Below are 19,919 nucleotides of genomic sequence, written 5' to 3' on the forward strand. Positions count from 1 at the left end.
TTCCAAAATTAAGTGACGTGATTACCAAGAGTCATTTGTTTGTTCCTAAACTTGTTTATGCCAATTTATTATTTTAACTATAAAATGCAATCAAATAAACTGACAAAATTATAGTGCAGGGACTTCCCTGGTGGCGCAGTGGTTAAGAATATGCCTGCCAATAAAGGGGACACAGGTTTGAGCCCTGGTCCGGGAAGCTCCCACAAGCCGTGGAGCAACTAAGCCTGTGCGCCACAACTACTGAGCCTGCACTCTAAAGCCCATGCGCCACAACTACTGAAGCACGCGCGCCTACAGCCCATGCTCTGCAACAAGAGAAGCCACCGCAATGAGAAGCCCGTGGACCACAACGAAGAGCAGCCCCCGCTCGCTGCAACTAGAAAAAAAACCCGCACGCAGCAATGAAGACCCAAGGCAGCCAAAAATAAATGAATAAATAAACTTATTTATTTTTTTATTAAAAAAAAAGCACAGGTATTTGGGTCTGCATCTCCTCTTTAAAAAACAAGAGTGCAAAGATAGTTGTTTTAATGAAAGTTAGGCAGGACACTCTGGAAGAAAGCAAATAGGCCAAGTCTCTTTTAAAAATCAGAAATGCAGCAAGAACAATTCTATACCCAGATTCTCAGGTTGCTCTGCAATATTTAAGTTCTTCCTCTATATTTTTAAAAGTACATCATAAAGGATGGCTATGGGTGTGATTTATATGAGGAAAAAAACAAAGCTAAACTAATTAGAGGATCCATACTCAAAGAAACAGCTTCCCCCCCATCAATTACATTTAACATACATTGACAGGCTTCAAATTATAATAAAATGTTTAAACTATGTAATGACCCTATAGAAGACATTGCTCTTTGCCCATCCCAAGCCATTCTCTCCCATTCTTTTTTTGACCATTTTGTTTGGGGCGGTAATATGTGTATTTTCAACAATAAATTCCAAATAGTCCAGTGTTTCTCAACAGGGCTGTTACTGGCACTTTAGGCTAGACATTCTACCTTCTTTGGAAGTGTCACACGCATTGCAAAAAGTTCAGTACCCCTAAACCCTGCCCACCAAATGTCAATATTCTCCACGTGTTTCCAGATGCTACCTAACAGAAGTTATGTAATAAACACCCCATTCCCCTACCTTGAGAACCACTGGCACAATAAATCATATTCTCTTACTTCTTTTTGACAGATTCTTACATTCCCAGCTCTCTTGCAGCTAAAGGGTAGCTAGCTACCAGGCCCAGTTCTAGTGAATGAGACATAGGGAACTTTGCAAGAGCTTCTGGAAAATTGCTGTTCTTCACTGATAAAATGAAAAAACCACTTGAGGGACTCTTTTTGAAAGAATACCCACTCCAACCAACATTCCTCCTTTAAATCTGAACATGGTATCTGGACTACAGGAGTTTACTTTATGGACCATGAAGTTACAGCTATGAAGCTAAAAAGTCAACACACTAAGGAGAGAAGGGCACTGAAGGAGAAATACCCAGTGTTCATGTTGGGTATTTTTAAAAAACATTTTTTTGATTGTTGAACTGCTGAATGGAACAACCCCAAGACTATGTACCTCCAGACTTCTTCTTAAGAAAACATGTATCCTTATGATTTAAGCTACTATTAGTTGGGTATTCTGATACCAAGGATCTCCACTTGAATCAACTTTTTTGATTAACTGACCCAATTTTCCCAATTGTGCCAGTTAAGAAAACTTCTGTAATTACATCATCAAATCTATTACTATAGGAATAATATTTCTCTTAAGGTATACTCGGGTCAGACCTAACTAAAAGTCATATGAAGAATTATGAGATTCTTTTCTCTGTCATTCTCAAATACTAAGGAATCCAAAACATCCCTTTATTAGGATTCATCAATTAAGCACTTTTCAACTTGTAGCAATAATCTCCCAGTATATAAGAAATATTTCATTTGATGTCAGTCTCATCTCAAGGTCATCTGGGCTTAGTGAGCAAATCTACTGACCGCTTCAGTTTCACTCATGATTTTAAAAAATTCATGGCCCAAACTCCACTCCATCCCAAGTCCCAAATCCATTACTGAAAAATGTTCTCTAAATGTATACCTTTGGAAGTTCCACTCCCAGTTAAGATAAAGAAGGTCATAAAAAGATCACTGGTTCTGTTGTAATAAGAAAACACCCAATAAACTAAAAAGCATTTTTTTTTTTTTAAGGCAATGCAGAGCTGTGGACTGATTTCCAGAGATGAACCCGCCCTACCTAGGTGAGCAGAGACCAGCAGCCATTTTTATCCCTAAGACATTGACCAATCAGTGTCTTAGAGGAGCAGGATTGCCACAGGCAGAGGACAAGAAAAGTCTACTACGGGGACAGGGAAAAATCAGTCAAATTCTTAATGGTCATAAGTGAGCTGGCATGGAAGTCTGAAATCTGGAGGAGCGCGAAACACAGAGGTAATTCTCCACCAACTCTCCCATGGGACATCTGCTGAGTGGGGCTAGGAGGTATAGAGAGATTTGTGTGCTGTGGAGTTTAGATCCTCAACCTCTGCTGGAGAGAGGCACCTGATCCCAACCTTAAGACATTAAAAATCCAAATGGATAGAATAACTAAAATTTCAACCCAACTCAACACCTAATGAAATCTAAGAGATCAGTCCCTTAACGTAGTTGCCAGACAGAAAGAAGGGAAAGCTTTGGCTAGGGGGCAGGGGGCAGAGGCAGGGAAGGGAATTATCTGATTATCTACTTCAGTTGCTAGTGTTCTTTTATACACAATGTCCAAGAAAAACTTACAAGGCAAGACAGGAAGATTTAATATTGTCAACAGGTCAGTTCTTCCCAACTTGATCTATAGAGTCAATGCAATCCCAATCAAAATCCCAGCAAGCTATTTTGTGGATATTGACAAACTGATTCTAAAGTTTATATGGAGAGGCAAAAAAGTCAGAATAGCTAACACAATATTGAAAACGAACAGAGTCAGAGAACTAACACTATTGGACATCAAGACTTACTGTAAAGCTACAATCATCAAGCCAGTGTGACACTGGTGAAAGAAGAAACAAAGAGACAATGAAACAGAATAGAAAGCCCAGAAATAGACCCACATATAGTCAACTGATCTTTGGTAAAAAGCAACAGCAATACAATGGAGAAAAGATGGTCTTTTCAACAAATGGTGCTGGAACTACTACTATATGTTCACGTGCAAAAAAAAAAAAGGATTTAGATACAGACCTTACACCTTCACAAAAATTAACTCAAAATGGACCATAGATGTAAATGTAAAATGCAAAACTATAAAAACTCCTAGGAGATAACAAAGGGAAAAATCCGGATGACCTTAGGTATGGCAATAATTCTTTAGATACAAGACCAAAAGCACAATCCATGAAAGAAAGAACTGATAAGATGGACTTCATTAAACTTAAAATTAAAAACTTCTGTTCTGCAAAAGACACTGTCCAGAGGATGAGAAGACAAACCTCAGACTGGGAGATATCAATATTTACAATGACCTAGCTCATAAAGGGCTGTTATCCAAAATATACAAGGAATTCTTAAAACTCGACTATAAGAAATCAAACAATCTGTTAAAAAATGGGCCAGGGACATCCCTGGTGGCGCAGTGGTTAAGAATCCGCCTGCCAATGCAGGGGACACGGGTTTGAGACCCGGTCCGGGAAGATCCCACATGTCGCAGAGCAACTAAGCCCGTGCGCCACCCACGTGTCGCAGAGCAACTAAGCCCGTGCGCCACAACTACTGAGCCTGTGCTCTAGAGCCTGCGAGCCACAACTACTGAAGCCTGCATGTCACAACTGCTGAAGCCCGTGTGCCTAGAGCCCGTGCTCCACAGCAAGAGAAGCCACAGCAACGAGAAGCCCGCATACCTCAACTAAGAGTAGCCCCCGCTCACCAAAACTAGAGAAAGCCCGCGTGCAGCAACAAAGACCAATGCAGCCAAAAATAAATAAATTAATTAATTAATTGAAAAAAAAGGGCCAAAGACCTGGACAGATGCCTCACCAAAGAAGATATACAGATGGCAAATAAGCATATGAAAAGATGCTCCCTATTCTGTCACTATGGAAATGCAAATTAAAACAACAGTAAGATCCAATACACAACCATTAGAATGGCTAAAACCCAGAACACTGACAACATCAAATTTTGGCAAGAATGTGGAGCAACAGAAAATCTCATTCATTGCTGGTGGGAATGCAAAATGGTACAGCCACTTTGGAAAACAGTTTGGCAGTTCTTACAAAACTAGACACACTCCTACCACACGACCCAGCATTTGCACTCCTTAGTATTTACAAAAACGAGTTGAAAATGTATGTCCACTCAAAAACCTGCACATGGACATTTATAGCAGCTTTATTCACAATTGCCGAAATGTGGAAAAAACCAAGATATTCTTCAGTAGGTGAACAGGTAAATAAATTATGATACATCAGGATAATAAAATATTATTCATCACTAAAAAGAAATGAGCTATCATGAAAAGATACAGAGTAACTTTCAATGCATAATACTAAGTGAAAGAAGTCAATGTGAAAAGGCTACATACTGTATGATTCCAATTACATACCATTCTGGAAAAGGCCAAACTTTGGAAACAGTTAAAAAGATCAGTGGTTGCCAGGGGCTGGGGCCAGGGTTAGGCAAGGATAAAGCAAGGGAGAACAGAAGAACTATTCTGTATGACATTACTGGATACATGTCATTATGTATCTTTTAAACCCATGAAATGTACAACACCAAGAGTGAACCCTAATATATACTATGTACTTTGGGTGATAATTTGTCAATGTAGGCTCATCAACTGCAACAAATATACCACTCTGGTGTGGAATGTCAAGCATATGTACGGGCAGGAGTATACAGGAACGAACTCTACCGTAAGCTCAATTTCCCTATAATCTTAAACTACTCTATAAAAATAAAGTCTATTAAAAAAAAAGTAAGACCATGGACAGAAATAGGAAATTATGATCCAAGATCAAGAGGGGAAAAGTCAACAGAAACAGGCCCAGTGTGACCCAAATGTCTGAATTAGCAGAAAAGAACTTTAAAATTGCTATTACACGTATGCTAAAGATTTTAAAGGACAAGAGGACAAACTATGTGAAAGAAGAATTTCAGGAGAGAAACTAAAACTCTCAAAATTTAATTCCTGTGATAGAAGGATTAGAAGCATTATTTTTATATATAAAGAAAAATTTATCTTACAGAAAATTAAAATTAAATACAACTGAAGAAAAACCACTGGTACAAAATAATCTATAAAGACCTCTTACATCTTAGCAAAAAAAAAAAAAAAGAGTTAAATTACTTTGACTATTTTTCTAAACAAAGAACAAATGATTTTAGCACCTAAATTCAGTCAGATATGTAATTCAATATGCAAACCTAGTTAATAAACCTCTAACTGCCACAATGAATTCAAATTTGGGCTGCTTTACATATTTTGAAGTATGTTACTATTCTGTCTAACTTACAATATGTTCCATGTCCCCCAAAGATATTTATACTATTAATTCCCAATGATTTAATATCAACAAATATCAGAGTTGCCAAAGCCCAGAGAAATCTGGTTTAATCTCATTTTTTAAAATTTTTATTTATTTATTTATTTTTGCGGTACGCGGGCCTCTCACTGCTGTGGCCTCTCCCGTTGCGGAGCACAGGCTCCGGACGCGCAGGCTCAGTGGCCATGGCTCACGGGCCCAGCCGCTCCGCGGCATGTGGGATCTTCCCGGACCGGGGCACGAACCCGTGTCCCCTGCATCAGCAGGCAGACTCTCAACCACTGCGCCACCAGGGAAGCCCTTAATCTCATTTTTAAATGAGAAAACTGAGACTCACCACTCTTGTTCTGTGGCTTCAAATCAAAATCTGTTCTTTAATTCAATGCATTTGTTGAGCCCCTACTACGCATTGGCAGGTGCTCTTCAGCATGATAAACAGACTACCAAGGACTCTGCTTCGACACAGCTTCTACTCCAGTGGGGAATACACATAACAAACTTTCAGAGCGTGATAAGTTATACAGACAGAAGAGGGACAAGGGGAGCTATTTTGTACTGGGTGGTCAGGGAGGGTGTCTTTAAGACCAGAATGAAGAGAGCCAGTACGTGAAGATCTGAGAGAAACACTCCAAGCAAAAGTAATATAAGTACAAATACACTAAGAATGGAATGTGGTTGAAGTGGTTTAAGAACAGAAGGAAGATCTGCATGACCGGAGTACAGCAAGTAAGGGGAAGAGTGTAAGGAGATGAGATTAGAGAAGGGAGAGTGTGCGGGGCTTTGATGCCACAGTTAAGTACTCTGAATTTTATTCTATGTGTGATGTGAATTCACTGGAAAATCTTAAAGAAAGGAAGGACATAATATGATTCAAGTTTTTAAAAGACTGCTATGGGCAACATGCAGAAAGACTGCAGGGAAACAAAAATGGAAGATGGGAGACCAGTTAGGGAAGCATTACACAAGTGGTCCAGGCAAAAAATGCTGCCAGCTTGGTTCAGAGCAGGAGCAGTAGACATGACAAAAGTGGGAGTATTTGTAATCTATTTTGAAGGTGAAATTCACTAAAGGATTGAGTTAGAAGGACAATAAAAAGAAAACTGAAGGACTGTTCTGAAGTTTTCAGCTTGTGGATATGAGTAAATGGCAGTACCATCTCTGAAATAGAGAAAAGTAGAGGAAAAACAGATTGAAGTTTTTATTTGCCACTAGATATATTTTCCCTCCCCAGAGTTTGTGAACACTTTCTACTAAGCCTGTGCTCTAGAGCCCACGGGCCACAACTACTGAGCCCACATGCCACAACTACGGAAGCCAGTGTGCCTAGAGCCCATGCTCCGCAACAAGAGAAGCCACGACAATGAGAAGCCCACGCACAGCAACGAAGAGTAGCCCCCGCTCTCCACAACTAGAGAAAGCCCGCGTGTAGCTACGAAGACCCAATGCAGCCAAAAATAAATAAATAAATAAATAAATTTTTTAAAAATGTAAAATTTTGTTGCATGTAACATTCATTCTAAAGGTATTCATTCTCCAATATATGGCCTTCACATCCCAAAGGAAAATTACTTTCTGACTGCTCCCATTCTACATTTATACACCACAATATTTTAAGTCTTTAAGATATAATAAGTTAGAAAAACTAAAAATGTGGGTCAGGGAAGAGAGAAAAAGTACTTGGATGCTTGAAATAAGACATTTGGTAATTTTTATGTAACAAATTCCTACCTGTTTCTAAAGAAACTACTTCTTAACTTTCAACCTTTAAGCAGGGAAACTCAATGAAACTCAGACCAAATTCTGAGTCGGCTCTCTGCATTCCTCCTACAAATATACCTGGGCTCCCTATTCCCTAAGAATGCTGGAGTACAGTTAGTTCTAAGAGCCAAGGCTACTTTGCTTCCGATTCCTTTCCCAATCCCAAGACTTAAAAATCCCTATTCCTGCTCCACACCCAGTTTCCTCTTTGTCCTAGTTATCTTCAAAAGGAATATAGAAAAAGTATGCAGAAGTAAATTCACATGTACTCAAGTTTCACATAAAAGAAATTAAAGGTTACTGGATCATGGCTTCCCTGCCTCAGCTTTCTGTAGCAGCACTGTCTAACTGAATTCACTGTGACAATACAAATGTTCTACATCTACACTAACACGTAGCCTCTAGCAACATGTGACTACTGAGCACTGGTTACTGTAACTGAGGAACAGCATTTTTCATTTCTGTGGTTTAGTGCTACCATACTGGATAGTGCAGCTGTACATCTAATCAGGGATCTGTCAAATCCTTCTTCGAAGTTTTTCTTGTCATCAAGAGGTGAAAACAAACCCCTCTTCTGATCACTGCTCTACCAAAGTAATTATCACTTCTAAATTGCAAAGCTAATTTATAATTTAATTTAAATAGTTAATATTGATTTATTGCTTTAATAGTTACTTAAATCTTCTACTGTTAACTTTTCATTTCTTTCAGGCTTTGTTCCTAAATTTGAAGGCAAGGGTATATCAAATACCCTGAGAGTAAGGTCCTCCACAAAGCATTCAGTCAAATGTTAATCAAAGGAGATAAGGGAAAGACAGAGGTAAGAAAGATTAAGTTAGGAGATTTTCTGCAAAGAACCCACACATTATTCCTCTTCTGCATTACTAAAAGCTCAAAATACAGATGAGTTCTGGACAGGTTCCTTGCCTAGCAACATGGCTCAATGCTCTTGGGGGAGTTTTTCCTGCTTTCTCTTCACACCTTTAGGAAAACAGTTATCTTAGTTCATGAAGGGAAACTGAAATGAACCTAGGTCTAAACCAGAATCCAGGCTCCCCCTGAGGCCTTAAGGGGCTCCTTCCTAAATAGTTTCTAGTAAGTCAGATAAAATACATTTCCTCAAATGGTGTCAATGAGGCAGATGGAGTACAATGAAGGAATAGAGAAAGAGAGCACCATCACTCTCTCCCCTACCCCAAACCAAAGAGGATAAGGAAAAGAAAAAATTGTAGTCAACCAAAAGTAGCCTCTGTGGCATCAATTTCTATTGCTACTATGGCTATATAATTTATATGCTATTTTAATCTTTTGAAAAGAAGACTTCAGCCATTTTTACCTGTCATAGATTATTACCGTGTCTAAGGGAAACTTTTTACCCTAAGGAAAAACTACTTATTTTCTAAAGAATGTTTGATTAAAATATAAAAAGTATAACTCATTCTAATTTATTCTAAGTGGAAGAAAACTTGATTTCCAATCGCTGAACACTGCCCATTTGAAATAAATAAAAGCCAGAGCACGAAATGACTTCTTTTCTATATGCTTCTCTCCAAGAATCAAACACAACAGATGAACTGGCATTTAAAAAACTTAGATGTTTCATCAAACACTTAACAGTACTTAATGCAAAAGCACAATATTAGGTGCCCAATAAATGATTCACGTCACAACCCAAAATCCAGGGTTGTGATCACAGCAGAATATCTTTAACATAGGTATGTTTTTATCCTCCCTCCATACACTAGAAAAGAATGCTACAATGTTCTGGAGGAGTTTCTACCTTAAAATCTATGTATACCTACACATTTGAAAACAGCAAAAGATAAGAACATTAACTTTGATGTTAGTGAAGGATGGCCAACTGCTAAACTCGATTCCTTCTCTTGAGCTTATTTCAAAAATAAATAAAATAACCCATAGCTCTGTCCCATCAAGGAGGGTGGGGGTGGGGTGTGGGGCAGGAATCAGTCTTCCCTAAGTTGCTCTACTGCTTTACAGTTTTGCAAGAGCCAGAATTTGTTGAGAAGGTGATGACTCCACCTTGTTCCATAAACTAATTTCCTTTGGTATTGTGGAAGAGCAGAGTACATTAATTCCTGGTTGATTTCTTTACAGATTGTGTCAGAAATTAAGAACTTCCTTTAAAATAAAGAATTAAGTCTTTTAAACCAAATCTTTTTATAATTTGAGGAAACTGGTTGCAAGAATCAGATAATGTAACTTGAGCAGAACACATTTTAACTTCTACCAGATTCACGTATGTAAAATAAACAAATATTTTTTGCCAAAGAAGTATTCTATAATTTAGCTGCCTGATAGAGCTATTTTTCTTTTGAAGTTTTAAGGATATTAATACAGTCAAATTGGAAAAGTACAAATTTCAAGTGACAAATCAATATCTATCTATAGATATTCTATGTCCACACATCTTATATTTTATTTAGTTAAGCAGTAGGAGGGTGTATGTGTGGAAAAGCAGATGAAATAAGGAATATAAAGGATCATCACAGAAGGGAACCAAAAAAAGAAAACCCCACTTATCTTGGGAAGAAGTAACTGGATAAATAAAACCATGAATATAAATCCTTCAACCAAAGGTAAGGATACAAATTTAACTGAAGCCAATAAAGATCTTTAAATAATCCAACATCTGGTGCCTACATGAAATGAATTGGTGATCTCAGTTCAGATATCCTGGAGGTCTTATTAATGTGAGTGTACAGTACTGAAGGTAACATGTATAAAATAAAAATAAATTCCATTTCAGATATGGGTAAACAGCAATTACATTAAATTACTATTTTCACAAGATATCTGAAATGGTTCAAAATTATTTAAAATTTTGCTACTTCCAAAAACAAGTATTAAATAATACCCATTATGCCTCAAATGCACATACATCAAAAAATACATACTAAAACTTATTTACTTTGTGGGATTTTTTTTTAAGTATACTACAAATTCTGAGGTTTTAACCATCAAGAATTTTTCTCTTTAATTTTATTAAGAAAAGCTCTCACGTTAGCAAAGAGAAGGAAATCCCCAGTCTATTTGGAATAATATACAGCACTATCAATCCCTCAAATAAAAAGTGTGCCAAGCTATACTGAATATTAAGCAGGCTTATCAATAGTTAATAATTATTAAAATCAAATGACTTTTTAAATACTCAAGTTGAACAGCATTACTTGTTAGAAGAGGTTCAATAACACTTTAAAAATATAACTTAAATTCAAAAATCCCACAACATACACCAGCCAGAATAAATTTGCTGGGTTTTATGTTTGGCTCTGTTTTAAAATAAGCCTGTATATATACTACAAGGGCTTTGTATATATTACCATTTCCTAAAGACAAAAATTTTCAATGACTTAAATTTGGCAATTCATCTCTAATTATCTGATTCTGCATTTTAAAAGTCATGAACTGCACTTACCACATATTTTACAGCACTTATAAACTGGTTGTGGAAGAGCAGATGCTGTGTTTCATCTTCTGGATTTGAAGCTGTGTAAAGCATGCCACAAACATTACAGGAAACCGCTCCAAATCTTTTTTGTCCTGCATCCTATTTATAAAAAACAAACAGAAGGTTTTTTCCCCCCCAAAAGAATAATTCCAGAACATCAGCCTCTAAAGCTATAACATGAACATAGAGTGAGAAGTGTTTAAAATAACATTCAATGTTGATTATAAAAACTAAGATGTTAATCTTTGAAATCTGTATGTAATTTTATTAAGAACTGTTTTCCATTTTAGTAATCACTCACTCCACAGCATTTAATAACAACTGAAAGGAACTGAGAAGTATCTTTAACACTACAATCTTAGTTCTAAAGCCCCAAACAGCAAATACCTTATAAATAAGAACTAGTATGTATTTTGTATCTGTGAATAATTATACTGCTAAAGTTTAGAAAAAATAATGTTTCATAGGCATCTTTGGTTTTGCTCTAGTTATATTAAAAAGAGTGTGTCACCAGAAACTCTTGAGAAAAGGTAAAATTAAACATTTTCTATTTTCTTTATATCAAATAAGTATGAAAGTCTGATTATAATCACCTGTACTCCAGTAATTCATACTTGTGCTGTAGAATAGTAATTGTTTACAAAAGGTTTTCTATTCTTGTCCTTATTTAACAAGAAAAATTACAGCAATATGATCTAACTTTAAGAATAATAAATTAACTAAAAAAAGCATAATCCCTTTATTTTCCCTGCTCTAGAACTGTATAATTTCAACTAATTATAGGGAAAAAAAAGGATCTCAGATAACTGTATGCTAGTGCCTTACAGCTAGGGTCACAGAGCAGAGAGAAATCAAATGGTAAATAAAAGATTGTATATAAAACTAAAGGGAAGTTCATTCTAAAAGATTCAAACTATTGACAAAATGTTACCTGAAATTTCAGGGAGTTAAAAAAAATTTTTTTTAATTGTGGTTAAGATATAAAACATAGTATTTACCATCTTAACCACTTTTAAGTGTACAGTTCAGCAGTATTTAGTACACTCACATTGTTGTGCAACCAATCTACAGAATTATTTTTATTTTGCAAAACTGAAACTCTAGGGACTTCCCTGGCAGTCCAGTGGTTAGGGCTCCACACTTCCACTGCAGGGGGCACAGGTTCGATCCTTGGTCAGGGAACTAAGATCCCACATGCCGCAAGGAGCGGCCAAAAAAACAAAAACAAAACAAAAAACTGAAACTCTATACCCATTAAACAACAGCTCCCCAACACCGCCCCCCCCCAGCTCCTGGAAACCACCATTCTACTTTCTATCTCTATGAATTTGACTATTCTAGGTACCTTATATAAGTAGAATCATACAGTATTTGTCTTTTTGTGACTGACTTATTTCACTTAGATAATGTCCTCAAGGTTCAACCATATTATAACATGTCAGAATTACCTTCCTTTTTAAAGGCTGAATAATATTCCACTGTATACATACACAACACATTTTGTTCAGCCATTCACCCACTGATGGACACTTCAGTTGCTTCCACCTTTTGGCTACTGTGAATAACGAATACAGGTATACAAATATCTCTTCAAGAAGGCAGTTTTCACAGTAATGAGTAAGCAGCTGCCTTAGTTTCATCACTGGTAAATGGAAAATAATAGTTGTACCTATCTCATACTTTTTTATAAGGCTTAACTTAATTAAGTGGAGAAGATGGAACAATGCATTCAAAAATATTAGCTGCTATTATGATCATTAACATTATCATCATTACCATCAACTCTTGACCAGCACTATCCAATAGAAATGTGATCCACAAAGGTAATTTTAAATTTACTAGTAGCCACATTAAAAACTGCAAAAGCAAACAGGTAAAATTAATTTTAATAATATATTTTATTTAACAAAACATATCCCAAATGTTATAATTTCAACATGTATTAAATATTTTTAAAAATTAGTGAGATACTTTACATGCTTCTTTGTACTAATCTTTGAAATGCAGTACATATGTTTACATATAGAGCATACCTCAGTTGTGACAAGCAACATTTCAAGTGCTCAACAGTCACATGTGGCTACCATATTGGACAGGGCAGCTCTAGATTCTACTTGTCTAATCCTGTTTCACTATCATACTGATTTGACAACAGAAACATTATTAAATTCGATGAAACAACTTTTTCCCTCACTAATCTTTCTCAAAAATTTCTAGAAAATTCTTACAAAGTTATTCTCCCATATTAAAGTTATAATCAATCATCTAGTACCAAAAAATCCTATTAATTATGTTAACTGGAACTACATTAAATGTTCCTATTATTTTGGGTTCTTCATTTTTTTAATATATTGTGCTCACTCAAATTAGATTTTTAATCAATCAAAATATCTCCCTCTTTTCCACCTTGCCACCAAATTGTACTTATTTTCTAATTCAAATTAACTATTGGTTTATCTTCCTGTAAAATGTAGTTTTAAAATTATAACATACACTAAAATACAGAAATTTAAAATCATCTTATTAAACTCCATGTTATTTTAATATTTAAACTACTAAAAAAGGTAGTGATCAAATGATACAGTTAAGAAATAACAAATGTGAAATAAAGTGTCAATCTGTTGTAAATAAAACTAGAAGTATGGAAATTTGAATTTTTATTATTTGTTACAGGATGGAATCACTGGCGGAGGTGGCTGTCACAATACCAAGAATATTTCCATAATTAAGACTTATGGCGACAAAAAGTTCTTTAGGTAAAAAAATGAATTTATTCCTTGACAATGTGCATAAATAAGATGTTTATAACATTTCACCAAAAAGGTCAAGTTGTATACTTACTATGATCAACTGTTTTTCATCAGCTTTCTCTGCTTCTTTTAGTTTCAATTCTTTTGGAATTGTTATCTCCAAATGGGAATTACACTTAGGCCAAGAATGATTTGGTGGTATCTCCCTTTAAACAAACAAACAAACAAACAAACAAAAACTATTAAATGTTATAGATCCATATCACTTCAAATCACTGGTAGGAAAAAAAAAAAACTTATTTTCTATACAACACTGACAAATATCAATTCCAAGGGGGGAAAAATAACCTTTTAAAAACCAAAACAGGGAAGGAAACCCAAAGAAACAACTAACTTGCATCAAATAAACAAAAAACTGCAGCACTAACTATAGTATGAGTAAGTTTTACATTTCATAGTTTTAGCAATTTGAGTCACTACAGTTTGTCCTAAATACTATTTTCAGTAATGAGCTAAAGCTAAAAAATCATACTAATTTAATTTTGAAATTAAAGACAACAAAAAGCTTTTAAGCTACTGAAAACACTTTTACATGTTGCTAATACTCATATCATGGGGGTTTTGGGGAAAAAGGAGCATTCTCAAACACTGCTGCTGGGAGTATAAGACACAACCAATTTGCAGGGAAATTTGGCAATGCAGGTTAAGTCCTATAGCTATGAATTTATCCTAGATATAGACACATAAGTGAACAAAGATATATGTGTTTATTGCAGGACTTTTTTTTCTAATAGGAATAAACTAGAAACAACCAAAGTTTCTATAAAGTAGAGAATTGTTAAACAATGGAATATTCACACAATGATATCTACTGCAGAATTTAAAAGAATGAGGAAGGAATGTAGAAAAGATGCCCATAACACATTAAGTAAAAAAATAAAAGCTACAAAATAGTATGTACAGACATAGAAAAAACTAAAATGAAAAGAGAACTTGTATCACCTCTATGTGAAAAACTGAGGGTTACTAGCACAACCTTTCAGGGGAAAAAAACCCCAAACTCAAAACTTACAGGTATAAAATCCTTAAGTTCTCAGATTTATACTTATATTAAACTAATACCTTACCTGTTATCACTGGTCTTAGATGTTTGGTTAGTGAGTATATTGTGCTGTTTGGGAGCTGAACCTGTGATTTAATCAAAAGATGGGTTATGTACTAAGCCTTTGTATTAGCTCTCCACCTAATGGTTAAAAATTATAATAAAGACAAAACCTCAGTGCACTAAATGCTTTATTTTTAATAAACACCATTTGATAAAATTAGAGCTCCTTCCTAGAAATTACTCTTCAGAGAAGAGGCAAAAAGGCTCTACAGAGCTGCAAAGAGATCTAATGGTAGATCAAGTTTGTCTCTAGTTTCACCAATAATTACTAGCACTGAACAATAAAGGAAACTGTTTAAATGCTTGCATAATTATACAATCTCTAAATGGAAATAAATGAAAACATGTTTAAAAAAACCTGTAGGACTTCCCTGGTGGCACAGTGGTTAAGAATCCGTCTGCCAATGCAGGGGACACGGGTTCGATCTTTGGTCCAGGAAGACCCCACATGCCATGGAGCAACTAAGCACGTGCGCCACAACTACTAAGCCTGCATTCTAGAGCCCGTGAGCCGCAACTACTGAAGCCCGTGAGCCTAGAACCCGTGCTCCGCAACAAGAGAAGCCACTGCAATGAGAAGCCCGAGCACTGCAAAGAAAAGCAGCCCCTGCTCATTGCAACTAGAGAAAGTCCGTGCACAGCAATGAAGACTCAACACAGTCAAAAATAAAATATAAATAAATAAATTTATAAAAAACCAAACCCAAACAAAAAAACCCCTGTAGTCTCTGGAGTTTTAGTCACATTATTAATCAAATAATGCAATAATCAATTTATTTTCTAATGAATAAATGCATTTCTTGTGTTCATAGTATACTTCCCCTTCCCCCACTAAGAGAAAAGGTTAAATGACATGCATTGGAAGCAATTATCTGAACTCAATATTTTGCTCCAAGTGTATCTTTCCTTTACCAGAGAGAAACAACAGAAATTAGGAATTTCTTTTCTGTTTTTTCCTGGTGCTTCATCTGATAAAGGTGAACTAATCCCCATCCAAGAGTTCAAATAATACTTGCCCAGTTTTTTTTTTTTTTTTTGGCCACATCACACAGCTTGCAGGATCTTAGTTCCCGGACCAGGGGTTGAACTCGGATCCCGGCAATGAAAGTGCCGAGTCCTAACCACTGGACCGCCAGGTAATTCTCCCCAAAATTTTCATAAGGTTACAAAAATAAAGTTTTTTTATGGTATAAGTGGACAAACTGCAGCAACTGATTCAATTCTTAATTCAAAGATAGAATTACTAAGATGGAAAACTGAGTAAGGGTTAAAGATAAGAACCTGAAGTGGTAAAGCACAGTCATTTATACTTGAGAAATAAACTGCTACCACTAATTTAAGCAATTCATTAAGTAACACTTCTCCAGAAAGTAAGTCCACAAACAAAAGACTGAAAAACAAAAGAATTTTTGGTAGGGAATCAAAGAATCATCTTAAGTACTGTAAACAAGCCAATCAACAGAAGCAATTCTCCCCCTTCAAAGAATGGTGATAATCACACATCAGAAAAACATAATGGTTAAAAGAAGGATTTAACAGGCTTATTTGATAGTGGATATAGTTTACTGTTATGCTGACAAAAATATGTCTGACCACTGTGAAATCCAAACAATATTTTCAAAATATTACCTGGAAATTTACTCTCCCCTGTACCAATTTTTGCTTGACTGAGCAGAGTTGAAACAGTAGTAGTGGTATTTTCCACTGGATTGTTTTCAAGCTTAGATTCCAAACATAGGCTGCAATTCTAAGCACATATAATTCAAAACGTTAATATTTGCTTTTATATCAACCTTTGGGTCTTATCCCAATACTTTCAGTGAATTGGAGCACTATACTAAGAAAATTTAAGATAATATATGGAGTAATTCACACAGATAGGCCTTAAAAGTCTCTTTATGATCTCCCTACAAGCTACCCTTCTCAGCATCAACTTCTATTATTCCTCTTCACACTAGATCGAAAAATTTACCTCTCCAACAGATATATTTCATATTTGCCTGGCTCTATACTTTTTCTGAGTTTCATCTACCTAAACCTCACTGTCCATTAATAGCCACTGTAACATCTGACTACTGAGCACTTAAAATGTGGTTAGTATGACTGATTTATTACAAATGTAAATCACACACCAGATTTTGAGGTGTTAGTACAAAAAAGTAAAACACCTCAATTTTTAAAATTCATGACACATTGAAATAATAGTATTTTTATATGACAAGTTAAATAAAATCTATTAATTTTACCAATTTTTTTTTAATGTGGCTACCAGAAATTTTTAAACGATTTATGTGGCTCACATTATATTTCTACTGGATAGTGCTAATCTAGAACACCTTACCCCCCATATAAACTCAAGTCATTACTTAAATATTAACCTCTCCCATGAAGTCTCCTCCAAGTTTTCCCATCCCCTTTCCCCAAATTTTCCATCTACTTCATCTCTGTCTTTCATGCCCTTATCACTTCCTATTTTGAATTAGTTATTTGTTTTTTATTAATCTCCTATAACTCTTAAGAGCAAAGACTATTATTATTGTATTTATCTTTGTATTCCCAAGAGCCCCTAAATCAGAACTCTGTCAAAGCAGATACTCAATAACTACCGAAGGAAAATACTAGAAACTCTATCAACATTAGCTGTCTCAAAGAAATGGAAATGAGGAGGTGAACAATTAACTTTCTGTGTGTATGTATGTGTGTGTATCTATCTATATTGTGATTGTTACAAAGAACATGTAACATTATTTGTGAACATTACATTTTTGAAAAATGAACATTATATTTGGCATTAAAAAGCAGAAAAATTAAAAACAGTAAGAACAATTACATGTTACTACTTAATCTCCATTAGGAAGTTAGTAAATTACTAGTTTAAAAAACAAATCATAAAATAATTGAGATTTAAAATTCATAAAATCCAAATAATTTAAATTCAGGCCAAAATTTTCAGAGAAGGTCTATCATATGCTCAGCCTTATCAACCATCATCATTTTTCAGTACTGCCGAGACTGACACCATATAATAAAAAGAGCAAAATTACAAGTAGCCACAGAAAAAGTTTTCAAATGATTTAAGGATTGTTTCTTACATTCTCCTATTTCCCCAAATATAAATCTAGATTCTGAAGCCAGCCAATCGCAGTTCAAAGCCTGACTCCATCACTTACGTGGATCTCTAAGCCTCACTTAAATCTCTAAGCTTCACTCTCCTCACCTGTAATATATGGATAATAACAGAAGTCATGCTGTAGAATGTGGTGACAATTATATGAAGCTCTCCTCTGCCTAACAAAGAGGCAGTGTTCACTAAACAAAAGCTACTATGATGGCTGAACTAAAACATCTTAGCGTTTATGGGAAGAAGAGAAATTTCTAAGTGACTAGTACAATGTAAATTCCTTAAAGGCAGGAAACATCATCTTCTGTAGCCTTATTAGCACAGTGTCTCGGATGCAGCAGGCAATCAAATATGTCTTGAAATGATGTGGTCACCACATCTCCTGACCACTCTGTGATAGTAATCACATTGTTGCTATCAGTGAAAAAGTTGGAAACAACCTAGAAGTGCTTTAACAGAGGAAAACATAAATAAACTGTGGTATATTCCTTTACAACTATTAAAATACCCATGTATTAATAAATATCAAAAGTGCTGATTGCACAAAATCAAGTTGAAAAAAAAATGTATATATAGAATATACACATACAAACCATGTTAGCATTTATGTAAACGTTTAAAATACAAACAATGTTAAGTATTCTTTATAATAGATATATATACATACACAGTGAAATCAAAAATAAAAACATAAAATATTCATACCAACTTTAGAAGTATATTTAACTCTGGGGAGAGAGGTGAATGGAAAGTAGAGTGAAGTATGGTCTTTATATCTGTAATGTACTTTTCTTATTTTAAAAAACCTGAAGTCAATAAAATGTTAATTTTTGTCAAATTTGGGTGGTAGTCACTAGTATAATATTGGTCTCTCTGGTATTCTAAACGTTTGAAACTCAAGACTTCTCATGTAAATTTGTACGTAAATAAAAATTTTAACACAAGCTTCATAGGACTGTTTTTCATAACATTCCTCAAGATAGAGGTGTTGCATAAATCCAAAGCACATCTCAGTAAAAGCGGCATTATAGAAGATCAAAATAATGTAGTCCAACTAAACATCTCTATTCTAGTAGTTAGTCCGAAGGAATGGATTTCTTATTTCTCAATATATTCCCCATAAACTATCTGCCTTCTGAGTTTTGACAGGCACTTATGCAGCAAGGAGTTAAAAGATCCACTCTGCAACTACACCTGGAGCGTAGCTGTCAATTTTTGACAAAAGCACACCCTGAAGAGAAAGCCACTCTGTGTCTGCAAGAGGCCACACTTATTATTCATTCTACCACTCACTACTTACTTTAATTACTATCACTATTTGAATAATTGTCTTCTAATTGATGCTTTCATTCACATTTGCACAGAAAATAAAATCTAAGAGTACCACATTGTATCTGTTCCCTTTAAGTTCTTTCAATTTTAGTCCACGAGAGTAGCCAATAATCTATTTTCAGGGCTTCTGACACAAGCCCTGACTCCTTACTCAAATTTGCTTCTAGACCCAAATGCCTCAAAAGAGAACTTTAAATCACTCCTAAAACTTTAAGGTGACTTGACTTTCTTCTCTATCCATGATTTTTTTCTCAAATGATCTTCTAATATTCAGAGTATCTCACTGTAGAAAGAATGATGGGCTGAGAATCAGAACACCTGAATTCAAATCTATTTGCACAACCAAACATGTGACCTAACCCACATTCCTCTATTGCTCTCAGCTTTCTCATTACAAAATTAAATAACTAAAACAAATTGGTGGAGTTCTAAAAATCAGTATTATACAACGCTAAAGTTTGACACACATAAAATTTCTGCCTATTGCTTTTATGTATTGGTATTTTACCTATGATTTAATTTGGAAAGAAATGGGCTCAGCTGCTTTTACAAGGTTTCAAAACTACTTCTCAGATAATCATTCAAGTTTCTTCCAGCTATTTAGATTCTGTTTTTCAATTTACTTTTCCATTTTAAAAATTCTTGGCCACTACAATTTTATTCTTAGCCTGAGGTCTGAATTATTTGTATCTTTCAGACATTTTATTTGCCAATTTTTAAAATGGCCACACAAGTCAAACCAAAAGGCATCTCTACTATTAGAAATGTTTAATTTTTAAATTTTATCAGGTGGGGAAAGTTGATTT

The 19,919-nt window shown here is 35.2% G+C and overlaps 1 protein-coding gene across 5 annotated transcripts in view; it reads right to left on the reverse strand.

The window, feature by feature from the left end:
• ESCO1 (establishment of sister chromatid cohesion N-acetyltransferase 1) overlaps positions 1–19,919 on the reverse strand; it is a 72,144-nt gene that overhangs the window by 19,020 nt on the left and 33,205 nt on the right. For all 5 annotated transcript variants that reach the window (XR_014297507.1, XM_082667352.1, XM_082667355.1 and 2 more), the window contains 4 exons: positions 16,290–16,407; positions 14,623–14,683; positions 13,587–13,701; positions 10,713–10,844 (listed from right to left, as the gene is read on the reverse strand). Coding sequence is in view for 4 of the 5 variants with exons in the window: in XM_082667352.1 (XP_082523478.1) it covers positions 10,713–10,844; positions 13,587–13,701; positions 14,623–14,683; positions 16,290–16,407 (426 nt within the window). In the remaining variant the exon portion in view is untranslated. The remainder of the gene's footprint in view (positions 1–10,712; positions 10,845–13,586; positions 13,702–14,622; positions 14,684–16,289; positions 16,408–19,919) is intronic.

Source organism: Grampus griseus (genome assembly GCF_964374135.1).
Source record: "Grampus griseus genome assembly, chromosome: 12".
Lineage (NCBI taxonomy): Eukaryota > Metazoa > Chordata > Mammalia > Artiodactyla > Delphinidae > Grampus > Grampus griseus.